General features: G+C 41.1%; 1 protein-coding gene across 4 annotated transcripts in view; it reads left to right on the top strand.

The window, feature by feature from the left end:
• The window catches only part of LOC111870203 (transcription factor CP2), a 193,325-nt gene that overhangs the window by 142,755 nt on the left and 28,853 nt on the right, over nucleotides 1–21,717 (top strand). For all 4 annotated transcript variants that reach the window (XM_033753718.1, XM_023862294.2, XM_023862296.2 and 1 more), the window contains 3 exons: nucleotides 488–634; nucleotides 5,288–5,398; nucleotides 5,908–6,005. In XM_033753718.1, the coding sequence (XP_033609609.1) occupies nucleotides 488–634; nucleotides 5,288–5,398; nucleotides 5,908–6,005 (356 nt within the window). The remainder of the gene's footprint in view (nucleotides 1–487; nucleotides 635–5,287; nucleotides 5,399–5,907; nucleotides 6,006–21,717) is intronic.

Here is a 21,717-nt window from a genome sequence, read left to right as displayed (position 1 = left end):
AGGAAAGCTGTATAAGCAAATTTGCAGAGCCCATAGTATTTTCAAGTATGGAGGTCTGCATGAGTGTGGAATTCGTAAGAAATAATGTTGTACTGACATCTGTTTCTTTATTTCTTTCCTTAAACGTGGTAACATGGTTGAGGCACCATGCTACAAGCCTGAAGGTTAGAGTCCAGATAAGGTGGATTTTTTTTCCAATGTACCTAATCCTTCCAGTCGCACTGTGGCCTTGGGGTCATCTTAGCCTCTAACAGAAATGAGTACCAGTAATCTTCCTGGGGAGTAAAAGGCGGTAGACACATAAGGCTGACAACCTTACTGCCATCTGTGAGCTGATAGTCTAGGGAAAATGTGGGAGCTTCGAAGTCTCACAATCCTCTATGCCGTCACAGCCTGTTAGACAGATAGCTTTACCGTTTTTTTTTCAAACCTAATAATGCCAATATATACTTTTCAGTCGATAGTTGATACAGCTGTTATATTTCAGGTGAACTGCATTAGCACAGAGTTTACCCCAAAGAAACATGGTGGAGAGAAGGGGGTTCCATTTCGAATCCAGGTTGAGACTTACTTACAGGGGGAGGGAACGCTAAGGAGATTACATGCTGCAGCATGCCAGATCAAAGTTTTCAAGGTAATGTCAGCCATGTTTTATGTTCAATTTAACTTAATATTCTTGATATTTGAATTTAATTTTATGTTATAGATTACAGGTTCATAAAAGAAGCAAACTACCTACCTTATCTTTGATATTAAAACCGAAAGGTTCAAGACTAACCACCACTTTTAAAAGCCTGCCATTGAACCTGGTTTTAATGTAGTTCTATTCAATCCACATTTCCTAAGCCTGTTTCTGTTTTCACTTTCAAGAGGTTTCCCTACCAGAATTCAGTATGGATTTCTTCATCTGCAGGTGTGATTTACATCTGTACTCCATCATTTGTTGCTGTCACTTAGCGTTCCTAATAGGGCTAATGGAACATAGTTACAGAGCTTCCGAGTGGACAGTTGTCACTATTTAGCACATTGCTGCTGCTTGATATTCATGTGTCACATGGCTCTTACTCTAGATTCCAGTGATGCATATGAATGCCATTGAATCTCAGTGGCTTCATGTGTCTGAACTGGTTGGCACTGTGATCTAGTTTCTTCTTGCTGCAGTGGCACTCAGAATAAGGTCCAGGTTCTTGCAGATGGTTTCTATGGGGGATATAACTTTATAATTCATGTAACTCAACTCATTGTCCTTTGTGAACAAAACTACCATGACATTCTGAAGTAAAACTTACGAGGATGATGCAGTATTCAGCTGGCAGTAAATGTAGCAATTCACAAGAGAAAAAGCAACAGCAAATAAAAAAATGTAAATAGCTCTTCTACAGGTGCAGCTAGGTGCAACTGTTTTTTTTTCTTCCTGGTCCACAATATCTGACCCAGACCATGTATGGTCAGATGGATTCCCAACCATGAAAAAATTGATCGTACTGGTGTACCTGGACTGAAGGCTGGAATTGTTAATAGCAAGGAATCTATATATTTTGTCATTATATGAGCAGTTGCCAGTAATGAGGTCTGTGAAGTGACTGTAAGAAACACTGATACATTCCTGAAGAAGTATTTCTTTCTGGAGTTGAAGAATGAGTTGGAAAGATGTAACACCTCTGAGATGGAAGTATTTTTGTGTCTTTTGTTTTAAAGGGTTATAATCCAAGTTCCTCTTTTCCAGGATTACTGGAAAACTCAAAATGGAGTGTTTTTCTTTACATATGAGCAGGAATAATTTTCTTCTCATTCTCTGATATGTCCATTTCACAAGAGATTCAGAACTCAGAGAACATACTTCTGATGGGTAATTAATGTGCATAAGACCTATATAAGTCCTGTTCACCAATACCATTAATAATTTATACTACCTTGGGGAGGAACTTCTGCTGGATGTATCAGCAGTTTTATGGAGAGCACAACTGGTTTTCAGGCTCCCTGTGAAAGGTAAGAGGCACAGAACCCAGTGGTATGATACTGTGTATCTCGAACTACACAGGACAACCGGGTAATATAAAATTTGGACAGAAAGCTGAACATTGGACACTCACTCTGCAGTTATGATTGTGCATTACACATGTTGCATGCTAACACCTGCTGCAGTGGAACATTATAAAATAACTTTACACAAGTAACTAAATACCAACTCTCAAATGGTAAACTTTCCAGCTTGCAAGTGGTGTGACTATGCCAAACTGGAAAGACAAAAGAGATATTCTTTTTATCTCAGCAGAATATGAAGGTTTTGTGGTTCACGCAATTGACAAGTGTGAAAGACTTAAGAGGGATACAATAACTAGGTATGTGAGCCCAGAATTTTTTAGAAAATAAATAATGATCTTCATTGAGACAAATTTTTCAATCTCAGACTTCAAGAATTTTCTGATAACTGTGTTTGCATGTCAAGTTCATGTATTGTAGTTTCCCAAACAGAAGGTGAGTTTTTGTTGCCCCTTTTAAGGGTTACAAAACTCTGTGTCACTGCCATGAACTTGAATGCTATATATATGTTAAACATTTTTACCCTACTTTCCTTATTTTGAGAAAGTAAAGGTATGCTAATGAGATCACCATGCTGTCTGGGTGCCTGTGTACCCCCCTCCACAAACTTTTGAATGCCTGAACCAATCTTTGTGAAACTTGGTATGCATATCACGGCACCTGAGCCCAACTCAACAGCATACTTCATAAATCCCTCCCGTCAGCCTGTGTGTCTGCATTTGTATCCCCCTGTTGTCACTACGCAAGGTAAAAACATTACTGCAGCAACAAATACACAACAATAGAAGAATTGTTGGACCCATCATTTTCTATGCAATCTGTGTCATATCAAAGGAAAGTAGGCGATTAGTCCTTACCAGAACTTGTAATCAGTTTTAAATTTTCTGGGTGTTCATGGCACATGCTATAAGAGTAGTGAGAGAGAGAGAGGAATATTTCAAGGTCATAAGCCACAAGGGCACTCAAAGTACCATCAGAGTTGTGAAAGAAACAATTCACCGATCTACAATGTGATGAGATTCTATGCTAGCACAAGTGTTAATTAAACATAAAAAATGGCAGACCATGTCAGGAAGAAAATTATTACTATGTTAAAACAAGTAAAGCTATTCCTGTAACAGGCCATAAAGGCCCATAGGGTTATGAGATGTTGAGGCTCCCACATTTTCTAGTCAGTCAGCTCAGGGGTGGAGGTGAGGTCAGAATTATGCACCAGCTGCCTTTTTATCCAGGAAGATTCCTGGTACTCATTTCTGTTGGAGGCTGAGGTGACTCCAGGAATAATGTACCAAAATATAACAGAAGCAGTGGTTATGAATTGTGCTTTAAAAGTATGGCAGTGAAATCTGTAGAACAAACAAGCAGCCATGAGGCAGATCCAAACAACAAAAACCAGAACTTATTTATATGCAAAAATTCTCTCATACAGATTCAAAGACCAAATAAAATATAAGTTTTATGCAACATCATTACTCAACAACAGGCTGAAATTTGAAGTCCATCTCAAGTTGATGTGTACAAGTGATGCCTGTGAATAGTTTTTTTTTTTACAGCGAAAGTCTTCACTTTGCAAGAAATTACCCTCAAACTTCAAGACAATACCAGTAAGTGTCATTGTATTTCAGTAAGCCATCTAGTTACACCATCAATGCTGTAGATGCAAAATGTTGTAAAATTTATTGTCATGGACTACTGATTGTGGCTCTCAACACAACAATCTTCAAATAAACCAATATTAGTGTATTAACTTACCATACACAGTGACAAGATTTGAGTGATTGTAATGTTGACAGAGTTGGCAGACAACATGAAACTACACCCATCTATAGTAGGTCTTAAATTGTCCATTCTTGTCAGGTCTTCTATTAAAGTTCTGTATGCATTTCTCATCTCTGTCATGAGTACTACATGTCATAACTTCCTCATCTTACAAATATTTGGAAGTTAGGTGTTCTGAGATGTGACGCCATTTAGTTGGATACATAGGCACCAACTTTTGGAGGAGTTTTCAAAGTAGAAGAGTAAGCCACAGAGGAGGCCGCGCCATAGCTCAAGCGGTTAGTCGCTGGCTTCCCGCCGTGGCGGCCCAGGTTCGACCCCGGGTCAGGTCAAGTGGCATTTGTGGTGGACAAAGTGGCACTGGGGTGGGTTTTCCTGGAGTACTTCGGTTTCCCCAGCCAATCTTCATTCCACAATTCTCCATCATCATAATCACCCCGGACAGGCTAGAATAGGCCAATCAGTGGCCACCGTGCCGAGTGGACCCAACTGGACTCCACACCCCACTATGCGAATTTCTTTAATTTAAGCCACAGAGGAAATGAAGTTAATGCCATATACAGAAGGGAGAACAGAAAGTGGGGCTTTGAGCAAGTCAGTGGAAGATGGTGATCATAAAAAGGATTTTTGTTTTGTAAATGAGTGGAACTGAGTATTAAGTGGAAATGAGGGGAGAAGTTTTCATTTTTAGGGGAGAAGAGATGAAGATTATTATTATTCTCTTTTGGGTGTAATGGAGGTTAGAAGAAATTTAGAGGAGGAAGTGAAAGGGGAGAGATCAGATGATACATGGTTCCTGGAGCAGTGACAACACACCAGAAAGGTGTAAGATTTGAGGTTTTCACGGTGGTGACTATGAAGAATGCCGTCTTCTTGGATGTGGCGCCGTATAGATAATGTGTAAACCTATGTTTCGGATGAACGTATCGCTCCCATCTTCAGGGTATAAAAATCCGTGAGTGAAGAACTCCAAAATGTCTGTTTACACAATATCTACATGGCACCACATCCCAGAAGGCGGCATTCTTCACACCAGAAAGAGTTTTCACTAGGTCATTCTGTAGGGTCTCCAAAAAGGGCAGTTACATAGAACATAGATGCTCTTGTGCATTGACACCTATGATGCTCAAGGATAAGAAGATCAGAAGGAAGAGGAATAAGGACAAGATGCTAAAAATGGTAGTTATCAAGCGGGCCAGTTTGGAGAATCCCTATGGTTGATCTGCAGAAGGAGGTTTCCTTTGTTCTTTCAGGAAGTAGGGAAGGGGCTTCCCTGAGTGAAGAGTATGCACTGTAAGGCTTCTCATTATGCAGTTTTCTCTGTCCTCCTTTGGGTCCAAATATTCTTCTCAGTACCCTGGTCATAAACTTGGTAAAGTAAGTACTTAAAACTGTAGAAAGTGGATTGAAGAGAAAATGGAATTAAAATATATTGATATAACTATGTTGTTAATCCTGCTTTCAGCTGAAAGGTGCTGACCGTAAACACAAACAGGACCGAGAGAAGATACTGAAACGTCCACCCCTGGAGCAGGAAAAGTTTCAGCCCTCATATGACTGTACAGTGCTCAATGATGTAAGTCCTGAAGCTTGTCTCATGTTTCATGGTGCTACAGTTTGATTCAAGTCATGGCTTTCTGAGCCTCAGCCCTCATACATTCCTCTTCAGTGTCTCCTTACTTCACTTATTATACCTGCCACAGTGTAGTTGTATTGAACCTTATATCCTGAAAGCCTTAGACTGTTTGTTTGCTGGATTAGGGGATTCTGCACATTTTGGGTATGTCTTTTGCTATTAAACCTTCTTTCATACAATGTGAAAAGAAATGAAATCAGGATGCCTTTATCGCTTTATGATCAGCAGGAGTGTTTTTAGCTATATTCTTTCAAAGGACATTTGAAATTATTTTTTAAGTCTGTTTTACTATTGTGGATGAATGTTCACAAGACTTTCAGGTGTTGCTTTTGTGAGACTTTCCTATTATCCATTATTTCTTGTTTTGTTTTATATAGCCTAATAAATATAGATTTCTTAAGGTCACATGCACTAAAGGGCAGTGTATAATTGGGAATTTTCTTTGTCAGATTCCTACGGAATCTCTGACTCCGACCCCTCTCAGTTCTGCAGTAACATCTACCAGCCCCAGTGCAGCTAGCTTCAGCCCACAGCAGTCTGACAACCAGTAAGTACCACACCATCTTTTTGTAACTGTTTTACTGGCATATTTTCTTGCCTTGGTATTACTTGGGTATGTCTTTGCAACTCCTGATTATAGACAGCAAGTGAAAATGTACATACGATGGGGTACCCAAAAGAAACCAAACTAATTTTTTTGTGGGCAGAGCTTTTGTAGGACCGCGTTTTGCCGCTATGAGCACATAGAGCTAACATTCCTGAGTCGATAAGCCGACTACCGTTGCTTCAGAAGGTAAGGACTAGTTTCGGCAGAGTTTATAGTGACAACTGTTTTGTGTGATCGTCGTTTTTGCAATCAAATTGACGTGTGTAGGTTAACAAAGATTTTATACATACATACATACAATTGGAAAGACTGGTGTTTTAAATTTTAAACTACAGGCAGTGTAGCAGCCATGTAAGAATATACAGCTGATGATGGCCATTTAGGGCCAAAACATGTAGTATAGAGGAAGGAAAGGAGAAAGAACTACAATTAAATTGCTGCACTTAAGACGGAGTTTGTCTCATATACAGAAATTAGCACTTCAAATCACTGTGTAGTCTTCTTGCTATTTCGTCTTCAGTCGCTCTGGAATCTCGGAACTAAAAATTATTCTGGACTCGCTCCTCCAGCTTACGACTGACTCATAACTACCCTGAATGAATTCTGTCACTCCCTTTTCTTATAAGTACTCTGCACAGAACCAATAGAAATCACCATCTCTATTATTGATGATGTCACCCCTTTCATAGCACAGTCCAATACACAGAAATGTGTTTACCAAGCTGTTGCTTAGAAACAGATTGCATAACCGTGTTATTCTACTGTTGCTTAGCACAGACCACATAGAAAACATAGCCTCATCTACTGTTCCGTCACCTATCAATGGACTGTTTACCAAGAATCTGTCTTCACGGGAATTTGCTTACCAACACGTTGCCTAGCAATGGGTGTACATGTAACATTGCTCCCTCCTTAAGGCTGTTCATCCCAAATAGCCTAATGGTGTATCACCTTTCCTTCCTTTCCAAGGGCTGCGGTTTCAACGTCTTCCTCAAGTCATTCTCTTTCTTTCTGCAATGTCTGCTCTCCAACTGCTACCACTGGCCCTTCCTTAAGGCCAACTTGTCCCAAGTGGTTCCCTTATAAGGTTCCAGTTAGTCCAGGTTCCCACTATCATTCAAAGTTTTTTTTTTAATGGCAGGGCAAAATTATCCCGAGTGGCCGATGCTCACACACATTTCCTGCTCCTCTTACAGAAACATTGCTAGTAATGTTAGTAGGTTCTTCTGTTTCAGAGGGTTCGACCCTTCCACCACGTCTTTTCCTTGTTTTTTTGCTTCAGAGGTCACTGATCCCTCCATACTGTCCATTCTCTCACCTTCCACAACCCACTGAACCCGGAATGAATTCTGTCACTCCCTTCTCTTATAAGGACTCTGCACATACCCCACAGAAAACACCAACTCTATTGTTGATGATGTCACCACTTTCATAGCACGGTCTGATACGCAGAAATGTGTTATTCTACTGTTGCTTGGCACAGACCACATAGAAAACAACCTAATTTATTGTTGCCTAACCAATAATCTGTCTTCGCGGGATCTTGTTTACCAACACATTGCCTAGCAGTGGGTGTACATGTACCAATATGTACAGACTGCTGCATATGTAAGTTTTATATTTCTGGTACCAACCTTATACTTACAGGCAAAGTATTGATTACCAGACTGAATATCAGTTCTACATTTCAGTTGTTAATATTGTCATGTGATAAGAATGACTATAGATGGGTTTTGCATTGATGACCAGATTTATATTGTCAGGATTCAAAAAATGAAGTGCAGTTTGGGAAACTTTTGGCAGCTGTAAATGTATAGATGTATAATAGATCCATGTTTTCATAACCTTGGCACTAGTGGGAGGTTAGTGGTCATCGTGTAGTGCTTAATTAGCTAAGCACAGGGACAGCTTTACCTTTTAGAACACTACATGTAAGGTCCACACTGAAGACTACTCAGCTGTCATAACATTCCCCTTAGCTGTAAAGAGCTTCCAGTTGCATTTTTATACAAATAAAAAAATTACAGTTAAAGGTACCATAAATCACTTATTTCTATCCATCATTTTAAAGTAATATTTTTAAATAATTTGCCACAATTTTTTTAATTTAAATGGTTCCAGTTTTTCATGTCTTGTAATACTGGATTATATAACATTACAGACCATGGACCAAAGGTTGAGAAACACTTCCCTACTTATTAAAACTGTATAAGTATTACGCTCCTCTTCTCCAGTTTATGATACATTCTTGTGGCAGGAATGAAAACTAAACAACTTGCTAATATGCAGCACAGGATATTGAGATTATTTGGAGCATTGAGATCCAATGAAGCAATAGTGTCCTGGCCTAGACTTCTGTTCTAGTCCAGTACACTATTTTATGTATAATTACCCTTAAATATACACATTTTGTAAGACAACCAAACCTTGTCCTGATGCAATTTTCACTTATTTCAAAGAAAGTTGGTTTTGTGTGTGAGTGTGAGAGAGAGTAGTTTTATTGCTGTGAGGCCATGCCATAGGTCAGGTGGTTAGTCACTGGCTTCCAACCACAGCAGCCCAGGTTTGAGCCTCCGTCAGAACATGTGGGATTTGTGGTGGATAAAGTGGCACTGTGGCAGGTTTTCTCCAAGTACTTTTGTGTCCCCTGCCAATCTTCATTCCATCAGTTGCTCCACAATCACTCTCATCTATCATCTGGGACTGGTATAATAGGCCAATAGTGGCAGCAGTACCAAGTGGACTCAGTCTGACTCCATGAAGATCGAGATGATGAAGACAAAGACGAAGATGCTGTGAAAACCTCCAATCTGATATCTCAGATTAGAATTCATTTCTACAGCCTTATGTCTTGTCATCACCGTGCTTCTAGCAACCATAGATATGTAAGATTTGAGACTTTCATAGCGGTGACTATGAAGAAAGCAGTCTTCTGGGATTTGGCACCGTGTATATGTGGTGTTAATCGACGTTTCGGAGGAACGTATCGCCTCCATCTTCAGGGTAGAAGGAAAAATATAAGAAATCCGCAAGCGAAGAGACCATGAGAACTAGTAAAAGTAGACCATAAATATACTTGCAGACCATGCATGTGTAATGATGGTACCTACTCTTGTGCATTCCAAGGCAATAAATATTTTTGTCTGATATGTAGGTAAACTTTTGACATGAACTCCCCAAACTCATGTGAAGTTAATTAAAGATGCCTGAAACCTTCCTGTAAGTATGATGTAGATAATAAGAGCTATTCAAGTCTTCACCAAACTTTTACTGGCATTCATTGTTTCTGTTTTTAATGACCTGTGCAAGGCTTGTTGCTGGGGGTTTTTGTCGGTAATAGGGCTGCTCCACTTGTATGACACTGCTTTAAGAAAATATTGGCCAGATAAAAAATTCTGTGTCAGATTTCATTTTGCTGTTAATTGGAACTGACTATAAATTGTAGTCTAGACAAAGGCTGTATGACATGATTTCCTACTAAATTTTGTGAGAATTGGCCAGTTATGTCAGAAGTTCAGGGGAGTAAAAATGGACATCAGAAGCACATAGAATTCACTGTTTCATTATAGTTTGTAATCCCATTCCATCCCTGTTGTTACATGACAAAGTGTGACACCCCTATTCCCATATGTATAAAAGTCCAATTGTACCTACTTAATCTCAGTATGCGCGCACACACACTGAATTACCCATTAAATCTCTCTTTATGACTTGGTTATAATAGTCAGATCAGAGGAATTTATGATGGGCTGAACATATAGCTCAGATCAGGAAACAAGAAATGGGTACAGAGTGTTGACAGAAGACCTGTTAGAAAATGTGACTAATTGAATTGAGAGGGACATGGGAGGAAGAAATTATAAATAATCTTGACTATGAGTTTGTGAACTGGGTTGACATGACTCATCAGAGCTTTGTTGATACAAGTGTTGAACCTCTTGGTTCTATTACAGTAGAGTTTGTTGGTCCTGAAGCAATTGCTGTATGAAAGAAAATGTATGTACATAATATTATACATGTTTTCATTTAAAACATTTTTCTATTCCATGACTACTTACTGTGGTGGACTCAAACATTACTTCTCCTCATGTACACTGACAGTCTTATATAGTCAGTGTACTTCAGTATATACTGAATATATATATATATATATTACAATGTAAATGTTTTCCTAAACGAAATTCCATTGTGTTAGTAAGATGGAACAGGATATCCGTTTTATATTATGAGAGAATGGAACTGGTAATCATGTTTGTGTGTATAAAACTAAGATTTCAGAAGAGTCAGGCTATCAAGGATAGCCTTGCTCAACTTTTGTGAAACCAGCATAGAGGTCATATGGTTCTGTTTATCCCTCATGCTGTCAGCACTTCATCTGACAGTTGTTTTATGCATCTTGACACTTGGGATTAAATAGACTCACATGATCGTTTAGCCCGCCAGACTGGCTCCTGCCAGATTTTTGCTTTGTTAGTTATTTATGATTTAAAATTTTCCATTGCAGACTTCTTGTTTACAGAGTTTTACCTGACTCCAGGATGCAGTACTGATAGTATATTTCAACATGTTTCCTTAACCACTGTTAACTTTCAGTCTTGTTATGGTGGATCATTTATGTTAATGACTTGTTCATATCATAGTGAACATGACACTGGCCTTACCAAGTATAGATTCAGGTGCATATTATCTCACACTGACCATGCCAGTGGGAGCTGTTATGGAAGTTAGCTTGTTTTGTTCATTAGTTATCTCACGTGTAAAAAAAAAAAAAGAACAAGCAGGAAATTTACATCTCTACATGATAGGCATTTACTCATCTGTTGAGTTCCAAATTTGTAACCATATTTTTAACAAATTATTATATCTTTTAAAGAAAGACAGCCTCATGGTATCTCAGTTTGTCCATGTGTATGTCTTCCATTGGTATAAATAATTTTGACATGGTTGACAGATTTTAAAGAAACTTGGTATCAGCAACATTCAAGCAAGTATCTTTAAGTTATGCTGTTCTTATGATAGTGAGTATCAGTATTGTTATACGAGTATTTTGGGATGTGATGCCACACAGTGTGGTAGATGGGTTTTAGCAGGTCAGAGGAACCTGCTACCCCCATTTTCATGGTTTGCTTACATGTTGGAACCCATCTATGAAATTACATGGCACCACACACACTAGAAGATTGTAATCTCAGTGAGAACTAGGCAGGATAATGAAATGAGAACCACATGACATATGATGAAGGAATTATTTTGTTAATTTAGGAATGTAACAGAATTTGTGATGGCATGCACTGTCTTCACTCGCTCAGAAGCCAGGATTGTGGGTTCAAATCCCACTCAGGGATGTTGCATTTCTCTGTGTTCGTGTACATATAGAGGCCTTGAAATAAGCTGATCACCCACCCAGTGAGTCCTACCAAAGTCCTGCCATTTTCCACAAGGAAATGACGGACTTCTTAAATCACACCTTTACATAGGACTGAACTGGCAAAAGCAGGCCTATCACTTTCCCACATCACTCGCTTGACCTTACTCCCTTCAATTGTTTCTTTTGGGAATATATCAAAGATGCTGTGTGTGCTGCACATAACTGCCACTTTGTTGGAACTTACTGGGAGGAACTGCAGTGGCCACAGTTACCTTTGGCTTGCGTAACAATGTGTGTGGATTGAAATTGAATATGTGTATGATATCTGCCAGGCCACTTATGGCTCCTTCACTGAACATCTGCAAAATTTAGATCAGAAATACATGATCATGTAATGTAATGAAAGGCAGTTAGTTGTCACTCCTGTGTCTTTTAGTTAAAGAGCTGTACTACAGTATACTTATGTGCATTTCATGTGTACATCCTGTATATCAGCTTCATCTTAAACACGAATTGGGTGCAGTATGTACTGGTATGTGATGCATAAATTGGAGGTATTCCTGAGAATGAAGACTGCTGGAACAGAAGACTTAAGGTTCGGCCACACAGAGCGCTACGCTATGTACGCTACGTACGCTGTGTACACTCTGCGATGCAGCTAACATAGGGAACATAGCGCATGTAGCATATGGAAGTCTGTGTGGCCTGTCACATTGGCAATAAAGGGAGATATTTTTCTGTTCGTATAGCGAATGTAGCGTACGTCGCGTACATAGCGCTCTGTGTGGCCGAACCTTTATTATGGCCTTACATTTGATTTTTAGAATTATACACATTTATGGAAGATAAAATTACACAGTATTTTAATAATATTAATATTTTTTTTGAATTTGTATTTTTTATATTGACTCTTATAACTAAAAATGGAAAATCTGGAATACTAAATTTCTGTTCTGACCTTGTGTCTGTGGAGACGTGACCTTGGCACTATATTAATAGAAGTACCTGGGCCCTGTTATTGTCGAAATAACACAGAGGTTACTGATTCTTGGTTCCAAGAGTCGTTTATAAGGGCATTATTCGCTCAGTTGAAATAACAGGATATCACTGCTGAACAAGGAATGAGTAGGTTAATTGCAGCTTATACAGGATTGAACTAGATACCGACTTGGAATTTGTTAACAGGCTTTCACTGCTGCAAAGCTTTGTTTCCAGCGTAGCGCTAATGGTCATGTGTATGTATACCAACGCGATAATTTCTGTACCTTGGAGCGGTCGAACAAACATGGATGCAGTTGTGTGGAGATTTATGTTACAGCAGGTAGTGACCCTCACCGTGTTGCACGCAAACTGGCCCGCTCGAACCTCCGCCAAGGCCGGCTATCCTGACGCTAGTGCGTCGTGATTTTCGCCGAGTATTTTGTACTGCACTACAAACCAGATCATGAGTGCTTCTTCCCTGACTTAACATTCATACCCAGTTTACTGATGAATGAATTCTTCGGCCGGTGATTGTCTTTAAAGAATATACACATATATACTCACTGCCTTCATTTTGCCTTATGTTCGATCATTTCGGATTGTTCCAAAGCTGTGTCAGAGCCATTCTTTTCTGTCGACCACTTTCGCGTGAACGTGTTTGGGCCCAAGGATTAGGGCTGAGGTGGCTGGAAAACAACAATTCTGTGATGAGATAGCGAATTTATATTAATGCCCCTCTCATATGAACTGGAACAGTTGATGCATATAGCGACTGGTTACAGATTGGTCTAGATTAGACGGCCCCTGTTCCTTCTCAGCAAAGTTAAACACGCTCTCCGCCCTCACGGTCAGACGGGTTCAGGGATTGACCTGGCTCTCTATCCAGTTAGCGCATGCGTAAAGAGGTCGGGTGCGTAATGTCACTATTCAGTATACAGTTTTCTTTGTACTCCTATATACTCGTATGTCTGCATATTATGGGAAAATTCTGCCATTGTACTTTCCGTTGCCTCGCAGTAGACATACACAGAATGTGTACCACAGTTGTTGGACACGGTCGAAGTGGGATTGCACAGCGCCTGCTATTCATGTACCGTGATTCGAACCCTGTAACCGGTTAACCTGACATATTTCAGTCCTTCCTCATAAATCATTAAGATTCAGAATCCAATGACAGTTTTCTACAGCTTTCAGCACGAGAATGTCAGTGGAGGATACGTCTGTGCAGCACGCTTAAGTAAACTCCGTGTAAAGTGCGAATCAATTGAAGGTTTTAACGATATCTGGTCAATACCTGTTTAATTTGCAGAGGTTATTTGGCACCGAGTGATAATTAAGGATGTCAGCCGATATGGAATTCCGTTTTCTTGTCGGAGACACTTATATTGATTGATATCCATTAAATTTAGAGCTTTTAAATCACGATATGCAACACCTAATTAAAATTTAGTCTCACTCATCCCGTGCGGCCGTATTTTGTGTTACAGATTGTCCTACTTCCCATTAGGCATGTAAGACCGGATGAGTTGACCCAGACTATAACGCTTCTATCTTGTATTCGAGAGATGCCGGTTCGAATCTGGGTTCTGATAGTTCTCGTATATATATTCTCAGTCCTGGTGAATGCCGGAATAGTACCTTAAATCAGATAACAACCGCGTCCTTCACACACATTGTAGTTCATTGTTCGTTATTATTAAATTATTCGACGCTACGCGGTAGCGTGCTTGATTGATGCGCCATGCTACAAGACGAAAGGTCGCGGGTTCGAGTCCCGATGAGGTGGGTTTTTTCAATTTACCTAATCTTTCCAATCGCACTATGGCCCTCGGGTCGACTCAGCCTCTAACATAAATGAGTACCAGGAATCTTCCTGAGGGGTAAAGGGCGGCCGGCGCGTAAGGCTGACAACCTTACTGCCATCTTTGAGCCGATTGTCTAGAAAATGTGGGAGCCTCGACGTCTCACAACCATATGGGCCTCTATAGCCTGTTAAAGGGATATCTTTTACTTAGAATTACTGTCATCGTTGTTAAATAAGCTATAGCCTAAAAAGAAGTATATATGGAAATCAGAGAGCTTTTGGTTGAACTTTCTGAATACATTAAATGCGTAGTATAATTCAGTCGTGTGAAACATTGTGTATTGCTTTTACTGCCATTACTAAAGTCTTACAGTTTTACACACACACACACAGATATATATATCTGACAGCTTAGTGAAACATCTGTCCAAATTGTGTTTAGTGCGCTGACTTTCCAGTAATATAAGAGAAATTCAGTTACACGAAGTAATTACGCAGTATGAAGATATCGATATGGAATCATAACCTCGAGATATCGGTATCAGCTGGCATCCCAGATGATAATTTGAGGTATAATTATGACTGGTGAACTGGAAATGATGGAGCCCTAATCTGTCGTAATCCGTAGATCCGGGGGAAAGTGAAGAAAGTCGCGAGAACATCGGGGTTGGTGGTGGCATGGATGATTCAGCGGAATGCTACCGCTCCGGTCCGCGGATCTGTTTATGCAGCCGCTTCCAGAAGTTTGCCACAGAAATGTTGTAACGTCGTGTAGGACGTAACAGGAGAGAACTAGTTCATATTGAATTCTGGTGATTGTGGCGACTCGACTATCTTGTTATTGGCGATAAGCGTTCTAACTGGCATGCTAGGAAACCAACTAGTCTTGTAAACATGTGTCTTAGGGAGCCGAGATTGTGTCCTGTGTTGCTGAATGTCGCGGCCAAGTGGCTGGCACTGGTTCCTTCAGATTTTGGGGTTCCGGGTTCAAATCTCGATTTTGAAATCTGTTCATCCGGCTCTACTCAGGCCCCTCAAGTAAATTAGGTCTCTTACCGTTTTCTTCCACGTTCTGTGCAGTTCATTGTTAAATAGTCGTATCGTATCTACGCTATGAATTTAGTAATTTAAGTAATCGTTAAATACACCAGGAATATACGTAAATACTCGTAGATACAAATTTTCCACGTGAAGTGTAATGAGCAGCGGCCACTAATTAGTAGTTTTAATCAGACCCGGAGTCTTCGGATATTAATAACGGATCTTTTCTTCTTCTTCTTCTTCCACAGTCTGTATTTCAATAAGAAAATGTTTCTTTCCGGCACCTTTGATTAACCAAACGATTTTCTTCTGGGGCCTCTGGATGTAATTAACCAAGTTTTTGTCTTCTGGGCCCCTGGGTATAATTAACCAAGTGTTCATCTTCAGGTGTCCCTTGGTATAATTAACCAGGTGTTTATCTTCTGGGGCCCCTGGGTATAATTAACCAGGTGTTTATCTTCTGGGGCCCCTAGATATAGTTAACCACATGTTTATCTCCTGGGGCCCCTGGGTATAATTAACCAGGTGTTTATCTTCTGGGGCCCCTAGATATAGTTAACCACATGTTTATCTCCTGGGGCCCCTGGGTATAATTAACCAGGTGTTTATCTTCTGGGGCCCCTAGATATAGTTAACCACATGTTTATCTCCTGGGGCCCCTGGGTATAATTAACCTGGTGTTTATCTTCTGGGGCCCCTATGTATAGTTAACCACATGTTTATCTCCTGGGGCCCCTGGGTATAATTAAGAAATTGTTTGTCTTCTTCTGCTTCAGGATATGATTGACGGAGTGTTTTTTCTTCTGAGCCCTCGATATAATTAAGCGAATGTTTATCTTTTGCGGTGTCGCGGTATGACCATGTCCTGTTCCCATTCAGAATCAGTTCTCGCGCATTGAACCTGTGATGGGTTTCGGGGGCTTAGATGAGGATCTACTCTGTCAGTGGACAACATAGCATCAGTGCCTCAGTCGGCCAAATCCACGATCTCATTGTTCGAACGGTCTGCGGCCTTGGACCAGTCGGTCACTGTGAACCTATGTTCGATTCGATGTTAACAGCTTTCCCAGCCACCCACGTACATACTCGGAGCTGTAGGAGGCACGTAGCCCACCCCCTACTTCCTGTTTTGGAGTCTCATACTCGAACATGGCCCTGAGGTGGGCTATGTTGCCAAGTCCTTCAAATTTCGAAATCTCATTTCTCGTTGGTGTTATTCATGGTTAAGTTTTCAAAACCCCTCAAATGACAATATAGGCCTGTTTTGACATTGTCGCACTTTCTTGTTTCTATATTGCAGCAATATCAGTGTAGATTTATATGGCGCTAATCCGCATTTAATTTGCTAAAACGTTCATTAAATATTAAAAATGTCATTAAGATATATATATATATATAGAGAGAGAGAGAGAGAATGTTTATGCGCTACATGTTTCGTCCACACAAGGCCATCTTCAGGCAACACGTTATTAAGGAATCCACTGCACTGTGCACTTTGCCAATAGTAATCTTAAAGTACGTCGTTATCATTATTAATTTTAGTGTTATAGGGTGTTTGTTCTTCCTGTCTTACTCCGGCCGTTCTGCGCCCCATTGGGTGTGCCGCTCCCTTGGTCTTGTGTATTATAAGTTGATTTATGTTCCTTGTACACAAGGATGTTACGTGTATTCACTTCAGATCAACTTTTTTACCACCCTGTAGACAGAATTTCTGAGTTCTTGATGATATTGATTTCTCCGAAATTAACATCATCAGCACCATAAACAAGTACCTGATGTAGCACATTCAATTTCAACCCTTCGTGATTCGCTTAGAATTTTCTGGCGGTATACTGAAAGAAAACTGAAAGACCGGCCCCCCTCCCCCCATTCAGCACAATCTGTATTGGGAACTCGTCATGTATACGGACGTTCACTGAACACGTCAAGCAGACAGCCCTATCTTGACTGAGGGATTTGCTTGGTACCAGTCCATCTTGAAGTCTTGCATTTGGAGAGCACGTAGTGACATCCCGCTTGATATTGATTTATGCATGGGCGCTGTTGGAACCGGTTACGGTTAAGATACTGAGACGTAAAGCTCTTTGCACCGCTAAGCCGGCCAGAACTGGTAGTGGCCGATACTGCACGGCCACTGATTGGCCTATTGTAGCCTGCCCCGGGTGATAATGATGATGGAGAATTTGGTAGAATGAAGATCGGCAGGGGAAACCAAAGTACTCGGAGAAAACCCGCCCCAGCGCCACTTTGTCCACCACAAATCCCACTTGATCGAACCCGGGCCGCCGTGGTGGGAAGCCAGCGACTAACCGCTTGAGCTGTGGCGCGGCCTAGATGGCGTAGTTGTTTCAGGAACTATGCTACAATCTGGAAGGTCGCGGGTTCGATTCCCTATCAGGTCATTGGATTTTTCAGTTGACCTAGTGCCGCACTATGGCCCTGGGGATGACTGNTCAGTTGACCTAGTGCCGCACTATAGCCCTGGGGTTGACTGAGCCTATAACAGAAATGAGTACTAGGAATATTCCGGGGGTTATAGGGTAGCCGACACATAAGCCTGTCAACCTCACCGCCATCTGTGAACCGATTGTCTAGAAAATATAGGGGAGCCTCGACGTCTCACAACCCAATGGACATCCACGGCCTGTTACACGGATTTCTTTGCCTTATTCAAAATTAATTCTGTCACAGTTCCTTGTTTGCTCAATCAATCCACAGCTCTGTCAATCAAATCGGGGTTTATTGCTGTACTCTGTCCTCAGTCGATACGTTCGCATGTGACGCATATTCCCCCAGCCTGTATTGATATCTGTTTCAGTGACTAAGTTCATGCAGCTGAGCCCTTCTTGAGAAGCCTCCAGTCACGCAGCTACTCAAGAACTTCCCAGCATTTAATCGAACCTGAAGGTTCATTGCCATGTTTACAAGAGCCCTCCGCTGGTCCCAATCCAGAGCCAAATCAATCCAGTCCATATCACCCCATCCTATATCTAAGATCCATTTTAATATTATCCACCCACCTATGCTTTGGTCTTCATAATGGTCTCTTTCCTTTTGGCTTTCCCATATAACCCTCCTTGACTTGATCATCCTAATTATACTTGACGAAGAGTACGTATACAACAAATGTACAAGTATTTGTATTTTTCCACATTGAAAACCAATTCGCAAGGTAATCCGGTAGTCCTTTTTAAGTAGCACACAACTTAGCTTTTCTGACATTAAATATAGGCTGTCCTTCAGTAACTACTGCATGTCTTTCGACAGAGAATCTTTTCGTTAATTCTATAATCATTGCACAGCTTTATGTTTCACAATGAGCCCTCTGTAAAATGGGACATCCGTCTTATGAGAACATGTTCGTTTCTCACTTAAATGTAACCATTCTAGCTGCGTGCTTTTCTCTCGGGAGCAGCCGAAGTATGTATGTGTGTATTCCGATGTGAGAAAGGAGTTCTTCAGCCAGACTTACGAATTTATCACCACGATATAATTACTGATTTCACGTAAACGCTTGCTCCCAGTAGTTGATTTTAAATTTCGTAGCAAAATTCTTGTGCTGTGTGTACGAAACATTAAATTCAAGGTCTGGTTACTCATAAAAATTATCCTTCAGGCATATATAATCATCGTCGTGTTTATTTTCGTTTCAGCCATTGATATTTACAATAGGAATATTGAACCGCCGACCGTGAAGAATTATGTCCTGTGATTAACCAGTGATTCCCAGACACGTGTTGTAAACTCCAAATTCAGTTCTTGTGTCCCTAGGCCATTCCAACGAATCCGTCGAGTTCCGGGTTCTTTGTAGAAAACTAACAAAAAAAAAACAACTCCGTGGTGTGTAGTCCGCAAGCGAACTATATCGACCCAGCGACCGCCGCTTGTCGGCGAAGTTCCAACTTTTGCGGATAGGGGGTGTTGCGTGTTCAGCACAACGGCTCCCCACGGCCGTTAATTTCGGTTATCTAGACCGGAGCCGCTATTTCCTTTAAATAGCTCCTCAATTATCCTCACGAGGCTGAGTGTACCCCGTTCCAGACTCACTACTTCTCAGAAAATCTGGTAGCGCCGGGAATTGATCCCGGGATCTCTGGATCTGTAGGCAGGAACTCTGACCCCTAGACCACAGAGGCGGTCGTGTTCTTTGTAAATGTTTCGTTGTGTACGACATTTTACAGTGAGGGATTATTAGCCCTAAGAGAAACCTGCAAATGGAGCATCGCTCCGCGTCGGCTGTCGGCGTCGGCTTGTATAATATATTCCGAGCCGTCGTCTCCTTCGGCATCGATAGCCCAAGAGATCCCCGTGCAGTAGCTGTGGAAGCATGGAACATTACGTGAATTAGTGAATACCGCTGACCGAGCAACGCTAATCCGATTAGGATTAATTATGGCATGAGCTAACTTTGGTTCCAGACAGTACTGCGACTCTGTTCAAATTATTAATTTCTTAATAACAAATATCGGAGTTTGTGCTGTATAGTCGTCCCCAGGGTACGATGAAGCCATCAGGCACAACACAGAAGAAATGTGCTGAATTTGTTACCCAATGTGCAATGAGCTTGTGGAGCAGATGACAGCATTTTGAAGGTTTCGCAAAATATCGTGACTAGTCGTGCGTCCTAATACAAAGAAGCAAGACGCCTCGAATTAAAGCAAGCGAGAAGACTTCGCATGCACATTCGTCACATTGTTGGTAAGTCTTTTTTTTTAAGTTTTTTAAAGAATTCTGGTGTTGAGCTGTCTGCCCATATATTTGTACTTTCATTCCAGTGTACACGTCAAAATTGTACATGTTAATTGACCGATTTTCGTGGAACTGGATAGACCTATAACTTTATGCCACTGGAGACCTCCCTGTTTTGATGGTTTCATTCTGTCATCACCGACACAGGAATGACGGTCGTGTGGGTTTGAGAGGTGGAAACAGCACTATCAAGAACACAAGTGTTGTGCGCTGATCTTTGAAATGCATTTGAGAACGACGTGCAGAGGAGATAATTGCGAGAGAGATGGAGCAAGGAGGCAGAAAAAATAATGAGGAACTTCATAACTTGTAATCTTCGCCAACTGTTGTTCTATAAAATAATCATTCATGCATATTGATTGTGGAACGAATTTTCCGAATGAACCTCTGGTGTTGTCGTCATATTGCTATAAACGTGTTCAAATGGTTCTAAATGAAGGGCATCAAAGAAAATGTTTAGTTTCGGGAACACGAAAATAATAGTAAGGGGGGAATTTTCCAAGTACGGTGAGTGCTGCATCTCCTCCTCCTCCTGCAACCTTATAATCGCCTTGCTGAAGTGATGTGCAGGAGGTACATAATTCACTTGTCCGGCTAAAGATTTGATTTTCATCGACAAATGCTTTGCCTGAAACCTCCCAAAGCATGTAGATAGAATGCTTAGTTGACCGAGCTTCGATTCCAACAGGGACAGGGTTTTTCATTTTCGCCACCGCAACCAAACTGGTTCTGGGTCTCACCTAACCTGCTATCCTATAGGAACCGGTTGCTATTTTCCCGGAGGTAGAGCGGCCAAGGCGTGGAGCTGACCACGCACCTCTAAAGAGTGCCGAAATTAAGAATGAGTGGAGTTGTATCCCCACTTCAACGTACGTCGTCGTGGCGCGATGCTTGATTGTGCTCAAGCACGACATACCATCTACCCCATACTTATCCTTAGCTCGGTGTCTGCATGGCCCGGACAGGTCTGCTTTTACCGGTTCTCACGGTCTCTTCGCTTGTGGATTTCTTATATTTTTCCTTCTACCCTGAAGATGGAGGCGATACGTTCGTCAGTAACGTCGGTTAACACCACATATACACGGTGCCAAATCCCAGAAGACTGCTTTCTTTACAGGAAAACAGTTTATTTGCAACGTTGGCAACAAAACCCAGACATGGATACACCCTCATGAAACACAGACCGACTGGAATCTAAGACAAAGGGCGGTCATCGGAAGGCGAGGCAGTTGAGGCCAGAATACTCATATGTCGCTCACTATACGGCCCAGCTCTTTGACATGGTAACGGGTTTCGTTCTCCTAGCGTGCCGTGCTGACGCCGGGCTCTATCGGCAACTTCTCTGTCATTTGAGTGAAGCGGTTATGTAGTCTTCTTGATTTGGTCGAGATGAGGAATTTTCGTTTAGATAAAAAGAATCTCGCATAAAAATAAAACGAGTTCCGGGTAGAATTTATGAAGCCTTTTTTTTTTCATATTTGCAGATCTACAGTTTTACAGATATTGTTTTGTTTTGTTGTTTAAGTACTTTAATAAAGGTATAAATAAAAGGCTGTCCCTGTGCTTAACTAATTAAGCACTACGTCATGAAGGCTTATAGGAAAGAATGTGTAGATCCACGTTTTCTTGACTTCGGCACTAGTTGGAGGTGAGTGGTCAGCTTCACGCCCCTGCCACTTTACCCCCGGGAAAAGAGCCCCCGGTACCCA

Source organism: Cryptotermes secundus, unplaced genomic scaffold, assembly GCF_002891405.2.
Source record: "Cryptotermes secundus unplaced genomic scaffold, Csec_1.0 scaffold1182, whole genome shotgun sequence".
Lineage (NCBI taxonomy): Eukaryota > Metazoa > Arthropoda > Insecta > Blattodea > Kalotermitidae > Cryptotermes > Cryptotermes secundus.
This window is presented reverse-complemented; position numbering and strand designations above follow the sequence as displayed.